At 37.9% G+C, this 24037-nt stretch overlaps 1 protein-coding gene across 7 annotated transcripts in view; it reads right to left on the bottom strand.

The window, feature by feature from the left end:
- Lrrc28 (leucine rich repeat containing 28) overlaps nucleotides 1-24037 on the bottom strand; it is a 136316-nt gene that overhangs the window by 39448 nt on the left and 72831 nt on the right. For 4 of the 7 annotated variants that reach the window (XM_074061575.1, XM_074061574.1, XM_074061573.1 and 1 more), the window contains one exon: nucleotides 8969-9175. The exons of 2 other annotated variants lie outside the window; for them this stretch is intronic. In XM_074061575.1, the coding sequence (XP_073917676.1) occupies nucleotides 8969-9175 (207 nt within the window). The remainder of the gene's footprint in view (nucleotides 1-8968; nucleotides 9176-24037) is intronic. One more of the 7 variants, XR_012443843.1, reaches the window with a different exon arrangement.

A 24037-nucleotide genomic window follows, 5' to 3' on the forward strand; every position in this document is an offset into this window, starting at 1 on the left:
GGACATCGGAGCTAGGTTTCTTCATATTAATCTGTTCCTACACAAATCACACTCCCAAATTTAGCAAAAAAAATACATACTGGTCCACCTAAAGCTCACCTAACCTATGTGGGCTTTTCTCATCACATTTAGCATAGTAAATCACTATCTGGCCCACACTTGCAGGAACCATATTAAATAATTCTGTTAATTCCTTAAGAAAACCTAAGGCAAGAGTAAGAGCCTTATGCAATCAAAGAAAAATACAGAACTCATAAAAAAAATCAGAAAAGGCTCGATGAGGTAAGCAGCCCAAAGATAAAGAATTTTTGTCATAAATGCTTGTAAAAGCTCAAAAAGAAGCATTGAATATCCATTTTCTTAAAGAAATTTGCATTCCAGAGTTATAACTTTATTCCTGAAATAAGATCTGTCTGGATTTTAATTTACAGACTAATTCTCTCCCAACTTCCTCCCATTAGTAGTTTTTGAACATTGTTTTCAAGACTTTCTTTTCTTCTTGTCCATATTTCTCCTCTTTCATTATTTATATTTCTTTTCACTTTTTCATTTCTTTTGATTAGAGACCTACCCAACAATTCTTACAGAACACAGTTTTAGTCCCATGCTTGTTGGGTCCCCTTTAAAAGCAATTAGTATACTTTTGACTCACAGGCCTAACTCCAACTCCTGGGACTTTCTGTTTCTTTGAATAAACTTTTTAGCACTCCAACTTATTTAAGGCCATGAACTTGGAAAATCATTCCCATTACACTGACCTCAGGGCAGCAGTTCTCCAAATGGCAAGGTGCATACATTCACAACTCTATAGAGACTTAGATTAAGTAAGACTTTGGTTAAATTGAATGTATACTTTACATTCATCTCTAAGTCGAGATTGATAAATAAATTATCAACAGATACATGTACTGATACATGATACCCCACAAATAGGCACCATTTTTATGTTCTTAAGTAACAGTTAAAAATAAATTGAATTCAAATTTTAAAAAGAAATGATTAATGTCTATCTAGTCTTAATACTGTTTGAAGTCCAAACAGTTTCTTATGGTGTGGACTTAAATTTTTTAGTTTAAAAAAAAAACTCAGAAACAGCAATTCTCTTAACAAATATGGAGGAAGCAGGAACACGCAATAGAAAGAAAAAGTGCAGTTAAAAATTCGGACCTTTTATACACTATTTACAGTAAGAGAAGGGATTTTAGCATGTGCTTTGAAAATGGCTCTGAGAGCTAGTTTCTGAAACTGTACCACTATCTTCCATAACCTATGCTTTTTCTATACAAGGTAGCCAATTTTTAAAAATATTTTTATTATTATTGTACTGGGGGCACATGGTGACATTTACAAAAGTTCTTACAATATGTCATAGTTGAACTCACTCCCTCCATCATTCTCCGCCGCCCCCCCCCCCCAACCTCTGGGATAATTTCAACAGGTCTCATTTTTTTCCATTTACATATGTGTACAGAATATTTCCATTATATCCTCCCCCCTCCCACTGATACCCAGCCCCCAGGCAAGACCCGTTTTGCCTTCCTGTTCTCTGTTTTTACAAAGAAAACAAAACAAAAAAACGCCATTTTCTTTGTTTAAGATAGCTATACAGGGTCTATATAGGGTATTTCATTGTGGTATTCCATGTACATCTGTATTACAACTCAAATTGGTTCATCCCTTCTATTTTTCTCCTATCTTAGTCCCCTTCTTTGATTTCAACAGGTTTAAAAATTCTATATTCATTCTTGTGTAGGAAGTACATCAACCATAGTCACCTTCTGAACTTCCTTCTTGTACCCTTCCTTGCTCATCTGTGACTTTCCCTTAGTGTAACCTGTTTTTCATAATATTGTTTGTATTTGTATTGGGCCTGTATTCCACAAATGAGAGAAAACATGTGGCCTTTTTGTTTTTCTGAGCCTGGCTAACTTCACTTAAGATAATGTTCTCCAGTTCCACCTATTTACCTGCAAATGACAAAATTTTATTCTTCTTTATAGCTGAATAAAATCCTATTGTATATAAATACATTTCCTCAATCCATTCTTTAATAGTGGGGCATCTGGGCTGTTTCCAAAGCTTAGCTATTGTAAACAGCCAAAGGTAAAACAACTACTAAAACAAACAAAAATCTAGTGTTCTTCTGTTCTGTGATAAAGGGTAAGTTTTATATCTTTATCAAGTCCACAGAAATAAAAGAGATGTTATTCCATTTGTAGCATGAATCCTTGACACACAGAGTAACTCTTCCTGAGAAAACAATACTTTAGCACTAGAAACTCTAAGAGAAAATTTTGAGCCTGGTTTAGGAACCCCACACAACTTCTCATTAGTACTTTCTACTAACATTTGGGCTTACTCCATGGCAGTTTATGCACAGTCTATATCTCAAGGTCAGGCATCAAATGTTCTTGGATAAGAACTCATCAGTACATGAGTTTTCTAAATACATTCAGTAAAAATTCTGTTAGCATGGAAACACCTTTGTTTTCTTAAACCGTACAAGTTACTACATTGAGTTTAGTCCACACAGCACTTCCTAAGAACTGACTAAAGCAGCTTTTCCACAGCCAACTTCTGCATAGGCAACCTAACAATCCTTATATCTATTATTCAACACTAAATATATAATAAACATCCCTGCATAATTGGGCTTATTAATTATGCAAGGAAAACCAGGAGCACCTGGTAAAAAGGAACACTTTCACAGCCAAAAGGTGAGTCATAATTCTTCTGTGAGTGACTTAGTCAACAGACCTGTATTGAATGAAGTGCAAATATTCAAGTTTTGAGATCTCTATTAACTTTCATACCACTAGGCTCAAGTGACTGCTTTCTTCCTCCTCTGCTGATAGTCACCACTGTGAACAAAGTCTGTCTGTAGACTTATCTGTCACTCAATTGTCACAGGACAGTAATAATAGGAGCATCCTTTTTGATGCATCTTTTCATCTTAAGAAGAACACAGTCAAAGAGTCTTAATGGTTTTGACAGTGTTACAAGTGACTTAAGAAGAACATACTCAAAGAGAGCAATTGGTTCAACAGTATTACAAATGATTCAACTCATCCTTACATATAGCTTCTGTAGCTGCCTTTTGAAGCAGTTATAATCTGACATCCCTTTAAGATGCTCCATAAAAACTGCTTTTTCCTTCAGTCAAACTTTGGCATAAACTGCACTCAGTAAGTGACTCCCCAAGTAAGATTTCCACTTTCTACCCCAGGCAGAGAGCTCCTACCACTCACTTCACAAAACTTTCAAGTTCCTGTATCAGACTTTTGGAATCATGGCTAAACATAGCAGCTCTCTAGTATTTGGAAACTTTAGGAGTGTATGTGTATCTCCAAACAACTGTAAAGAGGAAACCCTATTTGCTGTTTCTAGAAAGGTTCCATTGTGTAAGGAAGGGGAGAACCAGCAGCATGAACTTGGTGTGACTGTTTCAGGATAGTTTGTAGCATTACCATGGCTGTAGTTGATCAGAAGAGTTCAAGGAAAGATTTCAAGTGCACAAACTTAACTATTATCTTCTTAAAACTTAACTGAGTTGCCTTTCTAAACCTGTCTCCATGGTGGCAAAACAATTAAAACAACAAACATCCTGCCCATAAAAGAAAAAACAACATAACAACCTAAGGACCACTATGGCTTAAATATGAAATGCCCCACAGTCTCATGTGTTGAACACTTGGTCCCCAGCTGGTGGTACTATTTTAGAAGGCCTTGGAAACTTTAGGAAGTGGAGCCCAGCTAGAGGAAGATCGCTGGGACCCAGTCTTTGAAGGTTATACTTGGCCTGGGGTCTCTTCCTCTCTGATTCTTGGTTGCCATGTGAATTGCCTTGCTCTGCCTTACCCTCCCCTTTTCACCATGATGGACTAAAACCTCTGAAACTGTGAGCTGAAATAAATCTTTCCTCCTTTTAAGTTATTTCTCTCAAGTATTCTGTCACTGTAATGGGAAAGTGACTAACACAGAAAACTGGTACCAGGGAAGTAGAGCTGTTGCTGTGACTAAACCTGGCTAAGTGGCCTTTGGAATTGGTTTGTGGGAGGAACTTGGAAAAGTATGGAGAAGTGGGCTAGAGAAGTCCTGGAATGCTGTAAGTAGAGCTTAATAGTCTATTCCAGTGCAAACTGAGACCACAATGCCAAGGTGGAGAGTAAAGACTGTTCCTGAGGTTTCAGATGGGAACAAGGACTCCATAGGGAACTGGACTGGATGCCATGAGTGTTACACCCTGGCAAAGAACTTGTCTACATTGGGGCATATCCTGAGATTTTGTGGGAGGATGAGTTTAAAGATGATGAACTAATTGATCTGGTGAAGGAAATTTCAAGGCAGTCCAACAATCAGGCTGTGTAATGATGAATACTAGCTGCTTTGGGCCAGGTTTACAGTGAGTATTGGGAGAAAAAAAAAACAGAGCAAGAAGACTTGAAAAACTTGCAGTTTGGGCAGAAAAGTCCATGTAAAGCTGAAGCTAAGGGAGGCATAATTTCTGCAGAGATTAGTATCATTAAAAAGAAGACAAAGTAGAGTGGTGGAGGGGGTGAATTCAACTATAATATATTTGATACATTATAGAACTTTTGTAAATGTCACAATGTACCCCCACCCAGCACAACAACAATAAATAAGTACTTTGTATCAGAACAGTGGGAAAGATACCTTGGGGTACCTCAGGAATTGGCCAGACCCTACTCATTACAGGTTCAAGGGTGTATAAAGGTTTTAACTCATTTGAAAGCCACTGCTTTGAGAAGAGGGATCCTGGGCTCCCTGCTTGAACAGGATTACCTGGAGAAGCATTTTGCTTCATTCAGCCACCCAGGCAGTCACAGGCATCTGCAGCTATGGTCCAACAAGGCCTGGTTAGTGCTTGAGCCAGGGAAGACCTTGCCATCACCTATGCGATGCTGGTTTTGTAGGTATACAGCGTTCAAGAGCTACAAGGTCATGGAGGCTTCCACCCAGATTTCAAGGGAAAGCCTTGGAGGCCAGGCAAGGTTTGGCAGGGTTAGGAACCTTGCAGGGAGTCCCTTGGAGGATAATACATAAAGCTGTGAGAGTGAAGCCAAAGATACAATGGAGACCCTAGAATGTTAGAGATGACCAGTCACAAGGAATGTCTGCCAAGGAAGGTTGCAGGCAGTCTGCAGAGCCATTTCAAGAGAGGCTATGTGGGCTGTAACTGGCAAGGCCAAGTAAGTGGAGCTGCCCGGACGATCAGAAGCTCACATCACAATGCCCTGTGCCTCAGATGCTGGACATGGAGCTTTAAGACACAGTATTTTCCCTGCTGCATTTGTGCCTTGCTTTGGTCCTATCTTTTCATGTTCTCCTATTCCTCCCTTTTGGAATGAGAATGTTTACTTTATGCCACTGTATCTTGGAAGCATGTAACTTTCTTTTCTTTTTTTATTTTAGGGGACTCATAGCTAAGTGTTTTCCTTGAGTCTCAGGAGACTTTGGACTTGGACTTTTTAACAACGTGAAGACTTTGAGAACTCTTAGACATGGAATAAATGTATTTTGGATTATGAGACGGCCATGAGAATTTGGGGGTCAGGAGTGGAGTGCTACGGTTTGAATATGAAATGCCCCCCCTGCAGGCCTGTGTATTAAAGCCTAGGTGTCCAGCTGGAGGCGCTATTTTGAGAGGTTCTGGAAACTTTGGGAAGTGAGGTCTAGCTGGAAGAAGTAGGTAACTGTGCCTTTGAAGGGTATACCTGGTTACCAGTCTCTTTCTCTGTTTCCTGGTTGCCATGGTATGAGCTGCTCTGCTCTGCCACAGCCTATGAACTAAAATAAATCTTTCCTTCTTTTAAGTTGTTCTGTCAGGTATTTTGTCAGGGAGACAAAAAGTTTAATACAAAGACAGAGAAGTGTGCAGATATTTCATCTTCACAGGGGTTACCCTGTCTCCATTCTCCTGAAACTTTCTTTGGGGGACCTCACACTGCAGCTCTACAGTTGTCTCATCTACTTCTTTACAAAGAATATCCAATATAAACACATAGAAAGGTCAACAGTGTGTGGATTTGCTCCCTGACCTTTCTTCTTCCTATTTTTAGAGAATCCAGTCTTAGAACAGGGCAGAGCATTGCTTTAGGTTGGTATTCTTCCTTACTAGGCAAAACTCACTATCATCTTTTTGTTTTTGGTGGTGGTACTAGGGTTTGAACTCAAGAGCTTCATGCTTACTAGGCAGGTGCTCTACCACTTGAGCCACACCTCCAGCCTGACAAGGAAATGAACTTTTTGGGGGAGCAGTAATGAAATCAGAACTCAGGGCTGTGCACTTGGTAAGCAGGTGCTTTACCACTTGAGCCATTCTACCAGCCCTATTTGCCTCACCACCATCTTGCTTGTATGTTTTCCTCCCTGTTCACAGGACTGAAAGTCTTGTAAGCTGGGACAGTGTCCAGAGCAGTGTGGAAGCTCTTAAGCATTCTGGGATGTCCAGAGATGTCCTCAGGCTTGGGAGTTATGGTTATTTCAGCTGTCGCGAGGTATGCTCCTTAGAGCCTAGTACAGACCCTCTTGTCCTTATTGTCATTAACAAGTTCACAAAGGAAAACCTCTCTTGGAACAGAAGCAAGGCTTTGGAGATGATAAGGAATCTAGACATAGAACTGTTCTGTAATAGTTCTACTCACCACTAAATATTGAGCACCGAAGATGCCCACCTCCTTAGCCATACTAGCATTTAGCATGATGCATTCAGAAGATGCCCAGAAATAAATGAGAGTGTCAAGGCAAAGGAGCAGTCAGGCAAAATGTAGCACTGTACCTTCTACCGAACACAACCATTTCTATTGCCTGCACCAGTCACGGCAAGTCAAATTCTCTGCGGCAATACATATGCAGCATGATACAGTGTCATCCACAGGGACTCCCAAGTGTTAACAGTGATCAGGTTCCCAGGAGAATGGCTTCCTCTATTCTTCCAATACACTACCACTTTGGCATCTGCTCAACTCTGTCACTGCTGAAGTAAAGGCAGGAATGGGCAGCGAATGATTAGGGGAATAAGGAGCCATGGCTCAGGAGCAAAAGTGAGGCAGGGAGAACAGGCAAGGTGGAGACATGGAAACTAGCTGCAGTAAGCAAAAGTTAATTGATTTTAAAAGTTCAATTCTGTGTGGGACTCTAGGCAGCATGAAGGCTCTAGAACTAGATGGCATTCCGAAAAGAGTATACACGGTGGTGAAAGATGAGAACAGGGCCATGAATCAGATTCTGGAGGGCTGGATGGAATCTGCAGATGTATAAATAGTTTAAGAGTTGAGACAAATGTAACAAGTTTGAGGCCATGCCCTCCCACAAAAAAAAAGGAAGTGGTACACAGGTTAAGGTGGTTACTATGGGGTGGGAAGTGTCTTGAATATGAGAAAAGAGAGCAAACATTTTCAAAGTAAGCTGTATCTTTTCACTTGAGAGTCACCTACGTTTGTACAGTGCTTTATAATTCATACCCATAAACCATAACATTAAACAGGGTAAATATTATCACCTCTGGCTTACACACAAGGGAAATGAGCTCACAGAGGTCCTGGAAGTTTACTCCAAGTCACTTTCTAGCTGGAAACCTGGCTACAACCTGGATTTCTGGATCTGTGACCTGATGCATGCTCACTGTGCTTGTTCCAAAAACCTGTGGATTGATCTAAGCAATGTATAATATAAGCCTATTTGGAATTGTCACAATGAATCCCCTCTGTACAACGAACATAGAGTATATATATATATATTTGATGCTCTTCTCACTTTTCATTCTTCTAAGAAGCTCCAATTTCTTTTTTTTTTTAATTATTCATATGTGCATACAAGGCGTGGGTCATTTCTGCCCCCTGCTCCCACCGCCTCCCTTACTACCCACTCCGCCCTCTCTCTCTCACCCCACCCCCTCAATACCCAGCAGAAACTATTTTGCCCTTATTTCTAATTTTGTTGTAGAGAGAATATAAGCAATAATAGGAAGGAACAAGGGTTTTTGCTGGTTGAGAAGCTCCAATTTCTTAGAAATATATCTTGCTTTTGAAATGGCTTCACTTCATTTTGTTAGTTTTATAAGCATGGAATTTATTTGTGGAAAAGCAATTTTATTAAATTTAACAATTATTATGTAACTTGATTTTAATGTCTCCAGTATTTTAAAGTTTTCATGAAGTGACTTTAAATTGAAATAGCATGTACAACGTATTATGTTGAAAACATTTCCTTTCAGGGACTAGTAAATTATTCACTTCATTGCCCTCAGAGATAAATTATTCATTAGAATAATGAGTAAAATCATATGATGCTGTTGTGCAATTTGAGGTTCGACAGGACTTCATATTTTAATTTTTTAATTGGCACTTCTGTTGTACACAAGAAAATAATTTAGTTCTGTGTGAAATAAATATACTGCTTTATTAAAGGCCTATGTTCTTTGACATATATCAAGATGGGCTCAACGACGGAAATCTACAGTGGATAATATGTTATATGCTAGCCAAAGTGACATTTCTAGCTCAAAGGGCAATTTGGCCAATTTTTGAAGTTTTGTAGTCAGGTTGTCTGCAATACTAATTATTAAGGATATTCCGTATTGATTTTTCTAGGTAGCAGTCATTATCTAAGATGTATTTGTGCTGTATCTGTAGCTATCCTTTCATATCGCTCAATACTCTGTCAAATTCATACTTACAAACATGTTTAAATTCCCTTGTCATAACTCATATATTTTGTCACTAAACAAGTATCTCAGCACTGATTTCCTTTGTAAAATATGAAATCCCTAATTGAAATAAATTTTACCTGTTACCTAAGGATGATGCTTTGTTCACAGTAAAAATGGACCGAGAGAGACAATCTTCAAGATAGACAGAAAGACATGAACTAATCATTGCAAGTCACGAAAACATTTTCCATCTTGGCTCTGCCTGTTGTACTTTACCACATGACCATGACCACTCACCAAGTGGCAAAAATGCAAGACGGTTTCCAGCCATGGAGAGCTCGTTGAGGCTGGGCAGCTGGCAGAGATGGCGTGGCACACACCATAGTCGATTGCGGTCCACAGTGAGGTACTGCAGAGAAAGGCACAGGTGAAGCCTCTCGGGTAAAGTTAGCAAACGATTGGTAGAAATGTCTAGTGTCTGCAGCTCCTTCAAATCGCCAACCTCTACAACCAAAATCAAAATTAAGATAAATCGCATTCTGATTAATTTAAATGAATAAAATAAAATGAATTAATACTGTAACAGTCTAAATAAAATTGGTAGCTGGGGACTATTTCCACAGACACGAATGCTGATGCATACAGAAGTTAGGGCTAGTGTGCAAATAACGTAGCCTAGGCAGGCACGTAACTCAGTCTGCCAGAACTTCTTACGTGGGAAAGGGAGACACAATGATGAACCTGAACCAGAAGTCTGTTACTGATGAACCACAGCAGCTGCTTGGGTGGGAAAAGAATGATTACAGTCACTGCAAGGTACCTGGTTGGGATATTTGTGAAGTTTACATTCTATCTAAGTGGATAACAGATTTCTGGACAATCAGGATTTCTTTTGGAAACTTGTCACAGTAAAGTTTATTCTTCAATGAAGTTATCGTTGGGTAACATTTTTAGATATTGCCCAGTCACGTGGCTCATTTTTAAAGGCCTAATCAAAGAACATGCACCCTATGAAAATGTACTTTAATCTTCCCATTAAATCTTCTGATCTACTCCAACATTCCCTCATCACTGTTGTCTGTAGTTGTAATCTGTTCCAGTGTATCCATGGGGAATACTATTATGTCCTTGACATAAATCACTAAGTCTTGGCTGAAGACTGATTGGCTCTTCTCAGGGAAGATGGCCATTTTAGGGAAAGACATTTACTCTGTGCCAGGACACCACATTCCACTCAAGGTTCCATATAAGCACCAGCGGGACAAGGCTACCTCTTCCCCATCACGGACACTATGTTAAAAGACTGCTATAATGTCATACCTTGCTTTTTTCTAACCTGGACCCTATTCCTGCACCATTCACCCTAAGCTAAGGTTTTTATTTTCTACTGATGGACTGTAACCCCGGGGCACAGACTACTTTGTTTAGGACTTGGATGACTATTAGCACCATCTTCTCTACTAGATAAGCAAATCCTCTGCTGAAAAGGCAGTCATAAAATTGCACAAAATTATCACAAGAAGCCATTTCAGCATTCTGGAAGTTGACCAACAGTTTTACCAAATGGAAAAGCACTTCTAGTTAAAGAAAAGATTTAAAAAAAAAAAGCCCACTGCAATTTAAAGGACAGCTGAAATTCATGACATGCTTGCCTAGGGTATTACCTAGGATAGTTACCATCCTCCAACCCAGGCTGGCTAGTGGCTAATGTGTCAGGGTAGCTGCAAACAGGTCAGCAGCTTCACTGCCAGAGAATGAAGAGAGAATCCCACAACCACTGGCAGCGTCAATAATAAGTAGCAATCCTGAACATGAAAGGATAATGAGTTTACAAGACTGAGGTGTGGTCCTGGTTGGGACAGCTTAGCCAAAAATTCAACAAGGAGGCATGGGATGTGAAATAGTCTAAAGGCATTTAGTAGGCTTTCCACACATTCCAAGCTGACTATAGAGATAGTGAGGAGGCACAGGGGAGACCAGAGAAGGTTTGAGCTATTTATAGACACTCCAGGCCTATGGGGAGACTGCATAGGTGCACAGAGGACAAACCAGAAAATAATAGCTGGTGTGAAGTTGAAAACTTCCTGAACTTTAAATGTGCTTCTGAGGGGCTGGTGGAGTGGCTCAAGCGGTAGAGCGCATGCCTAGCAAGTGTGAATCCCTGAGTTCAAACCCCAGTACCACCCCCGCAAAATAAAATAAAATGAGTTCTTGAATCTATAAACAGATCCATCAGCTGATGACTGAAGCTCAAGGTGTTCGACCTCTGTGCTCTGCAGCCAAGAGACAAATCCTAAAAAGTGAAGCTTAAAAAGTAAAACAAAAGTAAGTATGACCATACACTATGAGGAAAATGGATTTCCTATTTTTAGTCAAGGAAAATTAAAGAATAAATGGTAATAACAATCCTCAGGTAGAAAAGAATCAAAATTCCAGAGTTACTACAATATGTTATTTTAAACATCCAGTTGAAAAAATAGAAGACATATATAAAATAGGAAAGTGTGATCCTTAATCAGGAAAAAGTAAGTGGAGAAATTGATGCTAAGTGAACCCAAATGTTGGCTTCTGTGCAGGATGACTTCAGAGCAGCTATATGTTTAAAGTACCGAAAGCAAATAGGTTCAAAGAATCAAAGGAAAACATGACATGATGACTTAAAGATAGAAAATTCCTATAAAAAGATAGAAACAAAAATATGTGATGAGAGTCCAATAAAAAGAGAAACCAAAAAATATTGAAAAAAGTGCAAAATTTTGATGAAAATGTCAATATGAAGATCCAAGGAGCTGTCAATAAAGACCCCAGTAAGATAAACAAAGAGATCTAAAGTTATACACATCTAAATCAAATCATGAAAGACAAATATAAGCAAAGAAATCTTGAAAGCAGAAAGAGAAAGTTGGCTCCTCATGTTCAAGAGAACAAGAAGATAATGAAGGCATTGAGAGAGATACAGAGGAACGAAAATGATACAAAATATGGAGACTACAAATTGAAAACTGGCTGATGCAAATACAACCACATCAATAATTACATTAAATATGAACAAATTAAATAACCAAATCAAATGGGAGAAAGTGTCAGGCTGCATTTTAAAAATGCTATCTATAAGAAATCCAAAGGCATGAGCAGTGAGAACGCAAAAGCATGGGGGCAGGTACCATGCAAGTAGTAACAACAAGAAAGACAGAGTAGCTGTCTTTATGTTAGAAAAAATAGATATTAGACTATGAAATACTATGAGACAGAGAAAAATGTTTCATAATAATAATGATTGATTATGCAGAAAATACAAGTACATACACATCTAGCAAAACAGCCCCAAATTACATGAAGCAAAACTTCACATAAAGAAGAAAAGCAGACATTTCAACAATGATAGAGATTTCAATATAACACTCTAAGTAATTGACAGAACAACTACACAGAAAAACAAGAATATAGAAGACTTAAAACACACAAACACCTTGACTGACCTAGCAACATCTTAGAATATTACAGCAGAAGACACATTCTTTTCAAGTACACATGGTACATTCTCCAGGGTAGACTATATGCTAGACAATTAAACAAGACTCAGATTTAAAAGGTATGTTCTTTAACCAAATTGGAGTTAAAGTAGAAATCTGTAACAGAAAGAAATCTGGGAAATAATCAAATATTTGGAAATTAAACAACACACTTTAAAATAACTCACAAGTAAAAGAAACTGTAAAGAAAATTAGAAAATGTTTTTGATCAACACAACAGATGGGATAGAGCCAAGGAAGTAGTGAATGGGAACGTTAAAGTTTTAAATGCCCGCATTCAGAGAGAAAGTATACAAATTCATTTCTTAAGCGTCTATCTGGCAAAAGGACAGAGACCAAGAAGTAAAAACTAAACCCAAAGCAAGCAGAAGAAAGGAAACAATATCAACTACAGTAGAAAGCAGAGAAACACAGAGAAAAGTTAATGAAAAGACAAAATTGACAAGCCTTAAGCTACATGGATAGAGGGAAAGAGGGAGGGAAGAAGGGACATTAATTGTCAAAACTTGGAGAAAAGATGGAGCATCACAATCAAGTTTATGGAAATAAAAAAGATTACAAGGGGTAGGGATGTAACTCAGTGGTAGTGTGCTTGCATATGTAAGCATATTGCATATAAGGATATGCTATGAGCAATTTAATTTATTTGTTCCAACCAATAAACAACCTAGATGAAATGAACATATTTCTAGAAACACAAAAATTGCCAAACCTCATTCAGTAAGTCTTTAAAAATGCAAATAGATTCATCACAAGTAAAAAGAACTGAATTAGTAATTTTAACTTTCTACCAAAAAAAAAAAAAGGGCCAGGTCCAGATGAATACTGTGTTAAATATTTAAATTCCATTAAAATTTTAAAGAAGAAATAATTTATTTTTCACAAACTCTTCTGAAAATAGGAAGAGCTGAGATTCCAAGTCGGCAGCTAGAGGGAGGAAGTAGAAACTGTGCCTCCTAAAGTGAAATCTTGGAGAGACGCTGGGGACACACCTTACAGGCAAGGCCACGGAGAAGAGGCAAAACTTTGACCCCTCCACACCTTCGGCCTGCACAGAGCATCTCCACTTCACCTTGAACGGAGAAATCAGGAGGGCCCCCAGGCCGCCAGACGGCTTGGGAAGATGCGGACCAGGTGAGCTAAGCGGTATGTGGTACTTCCACAGACAACCCTGGGCCAGAGCAGCATAGCCCCCTGGACAGACCGACCTCCACCCGGGGAAAAAAGAGAAACTGAATAATAAGCAATAAGAACAATAAAGACATTTTGCAAAGAGAGTGGGGTGACTGAGCACCAAAGAGGGTGGGAGGGGAATCCCTCCTGGAACTGTAAATAAACAAGCCGGGCCTGGCTAGAGAGGGCAGGAGCAGCTGCACGTGCCCAGCAACAAGGAGCAGGAAAGCCTATGAGAGCAGTGGAGGGAGGGAAAACTCCACAGGAGAGGGGGGAAGACCCACTTCCCAGTGAGTTGTAAACAAACATGCAGGCCTGAAAAAGTGGGTGCAGTGTCACCTCCCCCAGTGTGCTTGGAAAGGGGAAAGCTTGTAGCAGCAGCTTGCACACAGGAGAACTCTGAGTAATCAAAGCCTGCAGGGCCAGGTGAGTGTTAAGCTCACCCCTGAGATCTGCATAAATAACACCTCCAGCAACAGCAGGCTGACAGCAGCGGGCAGGCAAGCCACAGCCGCAGATACCATTCTCAGAACTGTCTCCAGACTCTTTTTTTTTCTCTCTCTCTACCTTTGATGAGAAAACAACTGAACTACACCTGCATGCTGAAAAACTTACTGAAACTGTATTGCATTTGAACTTGTGACACTTTGTTGGTTTTTTTTTTTTAATTTTCCTTTGTGAGGTTTTGTTCTACTTTATTTTTCCCCTTTGATGAGACAACTACAGAACAGCATCTGAGACATCTCCAGGATTGGACGCTGAGGGATGAACACCAAAATTATTAAGATTGAAACTTTATAGCATTGGAACTTGGAGATTTTCTTTTTAAAAATTTTTTTTCTTTTTCATTTTATTTTATTTATATATATTTTATCATTTACTTATTATTTACTTTTATTCTTATTTTTATCATTTTATTTTTTATTTTCAATCCTCTCTGCCGCTCTAATGCCTTTTCAGCTTATGGCTGATTAGTACACTGTCTCTCCCTGTTTTTATCTTTGAAACTTTGTTTGTTTCTTCTGTTTTTTTGTCTACTTCTTTATTTGTTTTTCCCTTTTCCTTTAGCTTCTTTGCTTTCCATCTCCTCTCACCCTTCCATTCTAAATATCACTAGTGCTATTACTACAAGCCAGAATATACCTAACTGCACACAGTACAGGAACAAAAACAACACCAAGAGCAATGGCGGGAAGACAGAAAAAACAGGGAAAACAGTTTCCCCACAGCAAAAAATTAGTACAGGAATCAGAGGGAAATGAAGAAAACAGATACTCAGATTCAGACTCTACAAAATGAAGATAAACTATGCCAAAGAACCCAATGAAGCCCACAAGAATAATCTAAAAGAAGAAATACTACAGGTAATCAATGAGAATTTTATAGAGATGATGCTGGATATGGTCAACCAAAATGTACAGGAGACACTCAAGAAATTCCAAGACAACAAAAATGGAGAATCAGAAAAAGCAAATGCAGAAATAAAGGAAATCATAGAAGCACTGTATAAACACCAAAGTGAAACAGAGAAAATGATTAATAAAGAGATATATGAACCCAGGACAAAAATAGACAACATTAAAGAGGAAACGACCCAGGATATGGAAAACCTCAGAAAAAAGAACGAAACAGAACTGCAAAACGAAATGGAAGGCCAATACAGCAGAACAGAAAAACAGAAGACAGACTCTCAGAACTCGAAGATGAAATGGTAATTAAAGGAAAAACTAAAGAACTATTAATTATACAACTCAAGACCTGTGAAAAGAAAATGCAAGAACTCACCGACTCCATCAAAAGACCAAACTTGAGAATCATGGGCATCAAAGAAGGAGAAGAGGCGCAAGTGAAGGAATGTGAAATATATTCAACAAAATTATAACAGAAAATTTCCCAAATCTAGAGAAAGCTATTCCCATACAGATGCAAGAGGCCTCCAGGACACCAAACAGACCAGATCAAAATAGAACTACCCCACGACACATCATATTTAAAACAACAAGTTCAGAAACTAAGGAAAGAATATTGAAGGCTGTAAGAGAGAAAAAACAAATAACATACAAAGGTAAACCCATCAAAATCACAGCAGACTTCTCAACAGAAACATTAAAAGCAAAAAGAGCTTGGGAGAGATCTTACGGGCACTGAATGAAAATAACTTCAACCCCAGGATACTCTACCCAGCAACACTATCATTCAAAATAGATGGAGCAATACAAGTCTTCCATGATAAGCAGAAACTAAAACAATATGTGACCACAAAGCCACCACTACAAAAGATTCTTCAAGGGATTCTGCACATAGAAAGTGAAACCCAACATAACCATGAAAGGACAGGCAGCACCAAACTACAGGAAAAGAAAAAGTAAGAAAGTAGAGAATAACCTCAACTTAGGCACACACAATCAAACCTTCAAACAACTAAGACAACTAAATGACAGGAATCACCACATACCTATCAGTACTAACATTTAATGTTAATGGACTTAATTCACCCATCAAAAGGCACCGTTTGACAAAATGGATTAAAAAGGAAGATCCAACAATTTGTTGCTTACAGGAGACCCATCTCACCGACAGAAATAAGCATAGGCTTAGGATGAAAGTGTGGAAGATTTATCAAGCCAATGGCCCCCCAAAACAGGCAGGACTAGCAATACTTATCTCTGACAAAGTAGATCTCAAACCTACATTGATCAAACGAGATAAAGGACATTCCATACTAATAAAAGGGGAAATAGACGAAAAGGAAATAATAATTATCAACCTATATGCACCCAATGTCAACGCACCCAATTCAATCAAACATACCCTGAAAGACCTAAAACCATATAGTAACTCCAACACAGTGGTTGTGGGAGACTTTAACACCCCATTATCATCAATAGATAGGTCATCCAAACAAAAAACCAATAAAGAAATTCAAGATCTAAAATATACAATAGATCAAATGGACATACTTGATGTCTACAGAACATTTCATCCAACTTCTACACAATATACATTATTCTCAGCAGCCCATGGAACCTTCTCCAAAATGGATCATATCCTAGGGCACAAAGCAAGCCTCAGCAAATATAACAAAATAGAAATTATACCATGCATACTATCTGACCACAATGCAATAAAACTAGAACTCAACAACAAAAGTAAAGACAAAAAACATGCAAACAGCTGGAAACAGAATAATTCATTACTTAATGAACAATGGGTCATTGATGAAATAAAAGAGGAAATTAAAAAGTTCCTGGAAGTCAATGAAAATGAACACAAACCTACAAGAACCTATGGGACACAGCAATGGCAGTCCTGAGAGGAAGGTTTATAGCCATGAGTGCATATATTAAAAAGACTGAAAGATCCCAAATCAATGACCTAATGATACATCTCAAACTCCTAGAAAAACAAGAACAAGCAAATCCCAAAACAAATAGGAGAGAAATAATAAAAATAAGAGCTGAAATCAACGAAATAGAAAGCAAAAAAACCTTACAAAGAAAAAATGAAACAAAAAGTTGGTTCCTTGAAAAAATAAACAAGATCGACAGACCCCTGGCAAACGTGACTAAAATGAGGAGGAAAAAAACCCCAAATTAGTAGAATCAGGAATGCAAAAGGGCAGATAACAACAAACACCATGGAAGTCCAGAAAATCATCAGAGAATACTTCGAGAACCTATATTCAAATAAATTTGAAAATCTTAAAGACATGGACAGATTTCTAGATACATACGATCATTCAAAACTGAACCAAGAGGAAATTAATCTCCTGAATAGATCTATAACACAAAATGAAATTGAAGCAGCAATCAAGAGTCTCCCCAAAAAGAAAAGTGCAGGACCTGATGGATTCTCTGCTGAATTCTATCAGACCTTTAAAGAAGAACTGATATCAACCCTCCTTAAACTGTTCCATGAAATAGAAAGGGAAGGAAAACTGCCAAACACATTTTATGAAGCCAGAATTACACTTATCCAAAACCAGGCAAAGACACCTCCAAAAAGGATAACTATACGCCAATCTCCTTAATGAACACCAATGCAAAAATCCTCAACAAAATAATGGCAAACTGAATTCAACAACACATCAAAAAGATTATTCACCATGATCAAGCAGGCTTCATCCCAGGGATGCAGGGGTGGTTCAACATACGAAAATCAATAAATGTAATAAACCACATTAACAGAAGCAAAGACAAAAACCACTTGATCATCTCAATAGATGCAGAAAAAGCCTTTGATAAGATCCAACACTGTTTCATGATAAAAGCTCTAAGAAAACTAGGAATAGAAGGAAAGCACCTCAACATTATAAAAGCTATATATGACAAACCTACAGCCAGCATTATACTTAACAGAGAAAAACTGAAACCATTCCCTCTAAAATCAGGAACTAGACAAGAATGCCCACTATCTCCACTCCTATTCAACAATAGTACTGGAATTCCTAGCCAGAGCAATTAGGCAAGAAGAAGGAATAAAAGGAATACAAATAGGTAAAGAAACTGTCAAAATATCCCTATTTGCAGATGACATGATCCTATACCTTAAAGACCCAAAAAACTCTACTCAGAAGCTTCTAGACATCATCAATAGGTATAGCAAGGTAGCAGAATATAAAATCAACATGGAAAAATCATTAGCATTTCTATACACTAATAATGAGCAAACTGAAAAAGAATATATGAAAACAATTTCATTTACAATAGCCTCAAAAAAAAAGATCAAATACGTAGGATTAAACCTAAGAAAAGATGTGAATGACCTCTACAAGGAAAATAATAAACTTCTGAAGAAAGAGACTGAGGAAGACTATAGAAAGTGGAGAGATCTCCCATACTCATGGATTGGTAGAATCAACATAGTAAAACTGTCTATACTCCCAAAAGTAATCTACATGTTTAATGCAATTCCCATCAAAATTCCCATGACATTCATTGAAGACACTGAAAAATCTACCGTGAAATTTATATGGAAACACAAGAGGCCACGAATAGCCAAGGCAATACTCAGTCAAAAGAACAATGCTGGAGGCATCACGATACCTGACTTCAAACTGTATTACAAAGCAATAACAATAAAAACAGCATGGTACCGGCACAAAAACAGACATGAAGACCAGTGGAGCAGAATAGAGGACCCAGATATGAAGCTACACAACTATAACTACTTGTCTTTGACAAAGGCATTAAAAATATATGATGGAGAAATAGCAGCCTATTCAACAAAAACTGCTTGGAAAACTGGTTAGCACTCTGCAAAAAACTGAAACTAGATGCATGTATATCACCCTATACCAATGTTAACTCAAAATGGATCAAGAATCTTAATATTAGACCATAAACTCTAAAGTTGATCAGGAAAGAGTAGGAAATACTCTGGAATTAGTAGGTATAGGTAAGAACTTTCTCAATGGAACCCCAGCAGCACAGCAACTAAGAGATAGCATAGATAAATGGGATGTCATAAAGCTAAAAAGCTTCTGCTTTTTAGCTCAAGAAAAGAAATGGTCTCTATACTGAAGAGACCACCCACAGAGTGGGAGAAAATATTTGCCAGCTACACATCAGACAAAGGACTGATAACCAGAATATATAGGGAAATTAAAAAACTAATTCTCCCAAAACTAATGAACCAATAAGGAAATGGGCAAGTGAACTAAACAGAACTTTCTCAAAAGAAGAAATTCAAATGGCCAAAAAACACATGAAAAAATGCTCACCATCTCTAGCAATAAAGGAAATGCAAATTAAAACCACACTAAGATTACACCTCACCCCTGTTAGAATAGCCATCATCAGCAACACCACCAACAACAGGTGTTGGTGAGGATGTGGGGGAAAAAGGAACCCTCTTACACTGCTGGCAGGAATGTAAGCTAGTACAACCACTCTGAAAAAAAATTTGGAGGCTACTTAAAAAGCTAAACATTGATCTACTATTTGATCCAGCAATACCACTCCTGGGGATATACCCAAAAGATTGTGACACAGGTTACTCCAGAGGCACCTGCACACCCATGTTTATTGCGGCACTATTCACAATAGCCAAGTTATGGAGACAGCCAAGATGCCCCACTACTGACAAATGGATTAAGAAAATGTGGTATCTATTCACAATGGAATTTTATGCAGCCATGAAGAAGAACGAAATGTTATCATTCGCTGGTAAATGGATGGAATTGGAGAACATCATTCTGAGTGAGGTTAGCCTGGCCCAAAAGACCAAAAATCATATGTTCCCCCTCATATGCGGACATTAGATAAAGGGCAAACACAAGGGGACTGAACTTTGATCACAAGATAAAAGCGAGAGCCCACAAGAGATATATGAGGATGGGTAAGACACCTAAAAAATCACGTAGCATTTGTTGCCCTCAACGCAGAGAAACTAAAGCAGATACCTTAAAAGCAACTGAGGCCGATAGGAGATGGGGAACAGGAACTAGAGAAAAGGTTAGATCAGGAAGAATTAACCTAGAAGGTAACACACATGCACAGGAAATTAATGTGAGTCAACTCCCTGTATAGCTATCCTTATCTCAACCAGCAAAAACCCTTAGTCCTTCCTATTATTGCTTATACTCTCTCTTCAACAAAATTAGAGATCAGGGCAAAATAGTTTCTGCCGGGTATCTAGGGTGTAGGGGGAAGAAGGAGGGGACGTGATGGGTGGTAAGGGAGGGTGAGGTGGGAGGTGTGGTGGCAGCGGGGGAGAAATGACCCAAGCATTATATGCACATATGAATAATAAAAAAAAAAAAAGAAAATAGGAAGAAAAACATCCAACTCATTCTACAAAGCCAGTATTACCCTAATATTAAAGTTAGACAAAAACGTCATAAGAAGCCTACAGATTAATATCCCTAGTGAACATGGATTCAAAATTCCTTAATAAAATACCAGCAGACTAAAGCTACATAAGATAATATATATAAGATGATTATATGTCATGAATGTGTGAGATTGACATCAAGAATATAAGGCTGACTTAACATCAGAATTAATACATATGCACATAGAATAACGGCAAAAACTGCACAGAAGTCATCTCAAGACATGCAGAGAAAGCCATTTCACAAAATCAAAAACCCACTCATGATTTTAAAAAAAGCAAACTCAGCAAACCAGAAACAAAAGCTAATTCCTTTCACCCACTATGGGGAATCTACAAGGCAATCAGAGCTAAGATCATATTTAATGTGACAAGACTTGAGTGCTTTACCTTTAGATCAGGAAAGAGGCCAACAAAAAGCATCAAGAATGGAAAAGAAGCAAAACTTTCTTTATACATAGCTAATATACTCCTTAGCAGAAAATATTAAGGGATCCAAAAATACTTCTAGAACTAATAAACAAGTTTAACTAGTTCCCTGCATACAATAGCAATATTTGAAAAAAATCAATTATATTTCTATATACCAGAAAAATCAATTATATTTCTATATACAAGAAAAAAATCCAAAAATGAAATTAATAATTCCATTCAATAATAGCACCAAAACCTGAAGGATGTGGGAATAAGTAAATACAAGAGTAAAACTTGAATGCTGAAAACAAAATACTGTGGGAAGAAATGAAAGAAGACCTAAGTAAGTGGAAAGACACTTGGACTTTATGGATTTGAACACTTAATATTGGTGAGATAGGATACTCCGAAAACTGGTCAACACAATCCCTATTGAAATTCCAAGATTTTTTTTTTTTTTAGTAGAAACTGTCAGGTTGAGTTTCAATTTTAAACTTAAAAAAAGAATAAATGTACTTTAGTAGTGATTTGGCAAACTTTAATATGTTCATACAATCAACAATAAAAAGGAATCCATACAACACAGCTGAATTTCAGATTCATCATGTTAGATGAAAGAAGACAGATTCAAGGGTACATACTGTAGGACTCTGTTTATATATGATATTGTGCAATAGGCAAAACTACTGAGCTGGAAAGCAGAGCAATGACTGATGGCCAGGGCCTGAAGGGAGGACAAAGGCTGGTATACAAGGGGCATGGGAAGATTCTGGAGGATATGGAATTCTTCTACGTATTTTGATTGTGGTAGTGGTCACATGACTGTGCACTAGAAGAGTGAATTCTCCTGTATGTTAAAATAAAAAATGTAAACAGTAACTCCAGACTTATCTGTGGTAGTAAAATTCTTTCTAAATGCTAAAAATAACATGCATTGTTTACTAAAGCAAAACTTTTAAAACATTCCAAATACTGATTATCTGATTATATTTATGCACAATAGTTATATGGGGTGTAAATTCACATAATTCAATTGAATTCTTAACTTTTTATTTCTAATAAAGTATTACTTGCACTTTAAAATTTCTTATTAGCATAAATTAACTGATACAAGGGGGGTTTATTCTGATCCTTACATACATCCATATTATGTTCTCTGATCAAACTCATTCTGTCAACATTTCTCTTTCTTAGCCTCCCACTCCCTTAACAGTTTCTACTGGGCTCTGTAATGCTACTTTCATACATATACATAACATATTTCCATCATATTCACCCGCCATCACCCTCTTCTTTCTTCCTCCCCTCTCCTGCTGGTCACCACACTGCCCCCCACCCCAAACAGCCCCCCATTAACACTCATGCCATATTAGTAACAAGTATTATTATTGTTTTAGATCTACATTCAATATGAACAAAAATGTGCAGTATTTATCTTTCTGAACTTGGCATATCTCACTCAATATGATCTCCAGTTCCACCCATTTTCCTGCAAATGATATAGTTTCATTCTTATTTCCTGTTAAATACTTCACTGGGCATAAGTACCACATTTTCTTTTTCCAGTCATTGGTTGTTGAATACCCAGTCTTATTGCATAGACTGGCCATTATGAATAATGCTGCAATAAACATGGTGTGCAGGGGTATCTACTGTATGCTAACTTACTTCAGATATATTAATACCAAGAGTGGTACAGGAGGATCATACAGTAGTTCTAGTTTTAGTTTCGTGAGGAACCTCCATACTGACTAAACTAATTTACATTCTCACTAACAGCGCACAAGGGCTCCCCACCCCGGCATCCTTGATGGCATTTGGTGGTGTTTGTTTTCTTGCTGATGGCCATTCCGACAGAGGTGAGATGGAACCTCAGTGTCACTCTGACTCGTATCTCCTTTATAGCTAAGTATGCTGGACATTTCTTCATGCATTTATTTGACATTTGTACTTCTTTTGAGAAATGTCTGTTCCTACTTGCATTTTTCTAAAGCATCTTTTTTTCAATAGGGTTTTGTTTTTTTTTTTAATACAAGTATCTATAATTATATCACTAATAAATTTAACATTATTGGCATCTTCAAAAATATTTGATATGTAACCTTGAAATTAATGTAGTATAATTGACACAGAGTCATAACATATTCCTCTGAGAATCCTGATAAGAGTCCTGCTTTCTTCAGCTGGTTCTGTGGTCACCACGCCTCTCTCACTCAGTTCCACCCCTTCCCTGGAAGAAAACACCAGTTTATATACCTTATTTCATTATTGTGTCTGGAATAAGACTAACTTCACAGTTGTTGGCATTGTTTACTTTTATGCTAAACACACAATACCTTAAAACTTCTCAGCTACTTGTTGAGTAATGATTTCACTATTAACAGAGTATTTAGATTAAGCATAAAAATAACACTAGGGTGCCAATTTCAAAAGAAAAAAGCAGCAAGTCTCCCTTAAGCCATCATACCGTGATGATGCACCTTGACCTAACCTAAAATTTAAATGGGATGGGAAGGAAGCCAGCCACTCTGAGCCAGCCAGTGACCACAGAGAGTCAACAGCAAGGCCTGCAGTATTCATTGCCAAATTTCATTCTTTGCACAGTAAATCTCCCTTTTTATATTTGTTTGCTTTCTTTGGATGGGGCTACAGAAAGTATGAACTCTGTTATGTAGAAATACATCCAAACCATACCTTGGGTAACAAAAAGCTCCTATGCAATTTTGGGTTACTTACTCAATTATTTAGATCACTGGTTTGCTGTAAGCAAACAAACAAAAAGCATGAGAGAGAGAATGAATGAGAATGAGTAACACCTCACTCAAGAGGTTAGTGATGTGATTACACAGAAAATACTACATGACTACATAATACATGGCAGGAAAGTAAGTACTTCTAATTTTCAGTTCATCATAGTGCACAATATTTTAAATGTAAATTCTGAATATAATACTTTCGTAAGTGAAATGTATGAAAATAATGTGATCGGGAATTGTTTATGCCAAAAAATTTTTTGGCAGTACCAAGATTTGAACTCAGGACCTTGCACTTGAAGACTGGAAATCCACTTAAGCCATGACCCAGCCCCTACTGTTTTAGTAATTTTTTGAATAGGGTCTTGTATTTATGTCCAGGGCCAGCCTGGCTGTGATCCTCCCATTCTTGCCTCTTGCATAGCTGGAATGACAGGTATGTGGCACCATACCCAGCTTTTTTATTGGTTGAGGTGGGGTTTCACTAACTGTTTGCCTAGGCTAGCCTCAAATTGCAATCCTCCTGATTTCTGCCTCCTGAGTAGTTAGAATTATAGGCGTGAGCCACTGCACTCAGTTGAGGAAGATTCTAAAACCAGAGAAAGACATATCACTAAGTATAACATGATAATACCCTGAATTTGGGTAATAAAATTATC

This window comes from Castor canadensis, chromosome 19, assembly GCF_047511655.1.
Source record: "Castor canadensis chromosome 19, mCasCan1.hap1v2, whole genome shotgun sequence".
Classification (NCBI taxonomy): Eukaryota; Metazoa; Chordata; class Mammalia; order Rodentia; family Castoridae; genus Castor; species Castor canadensis.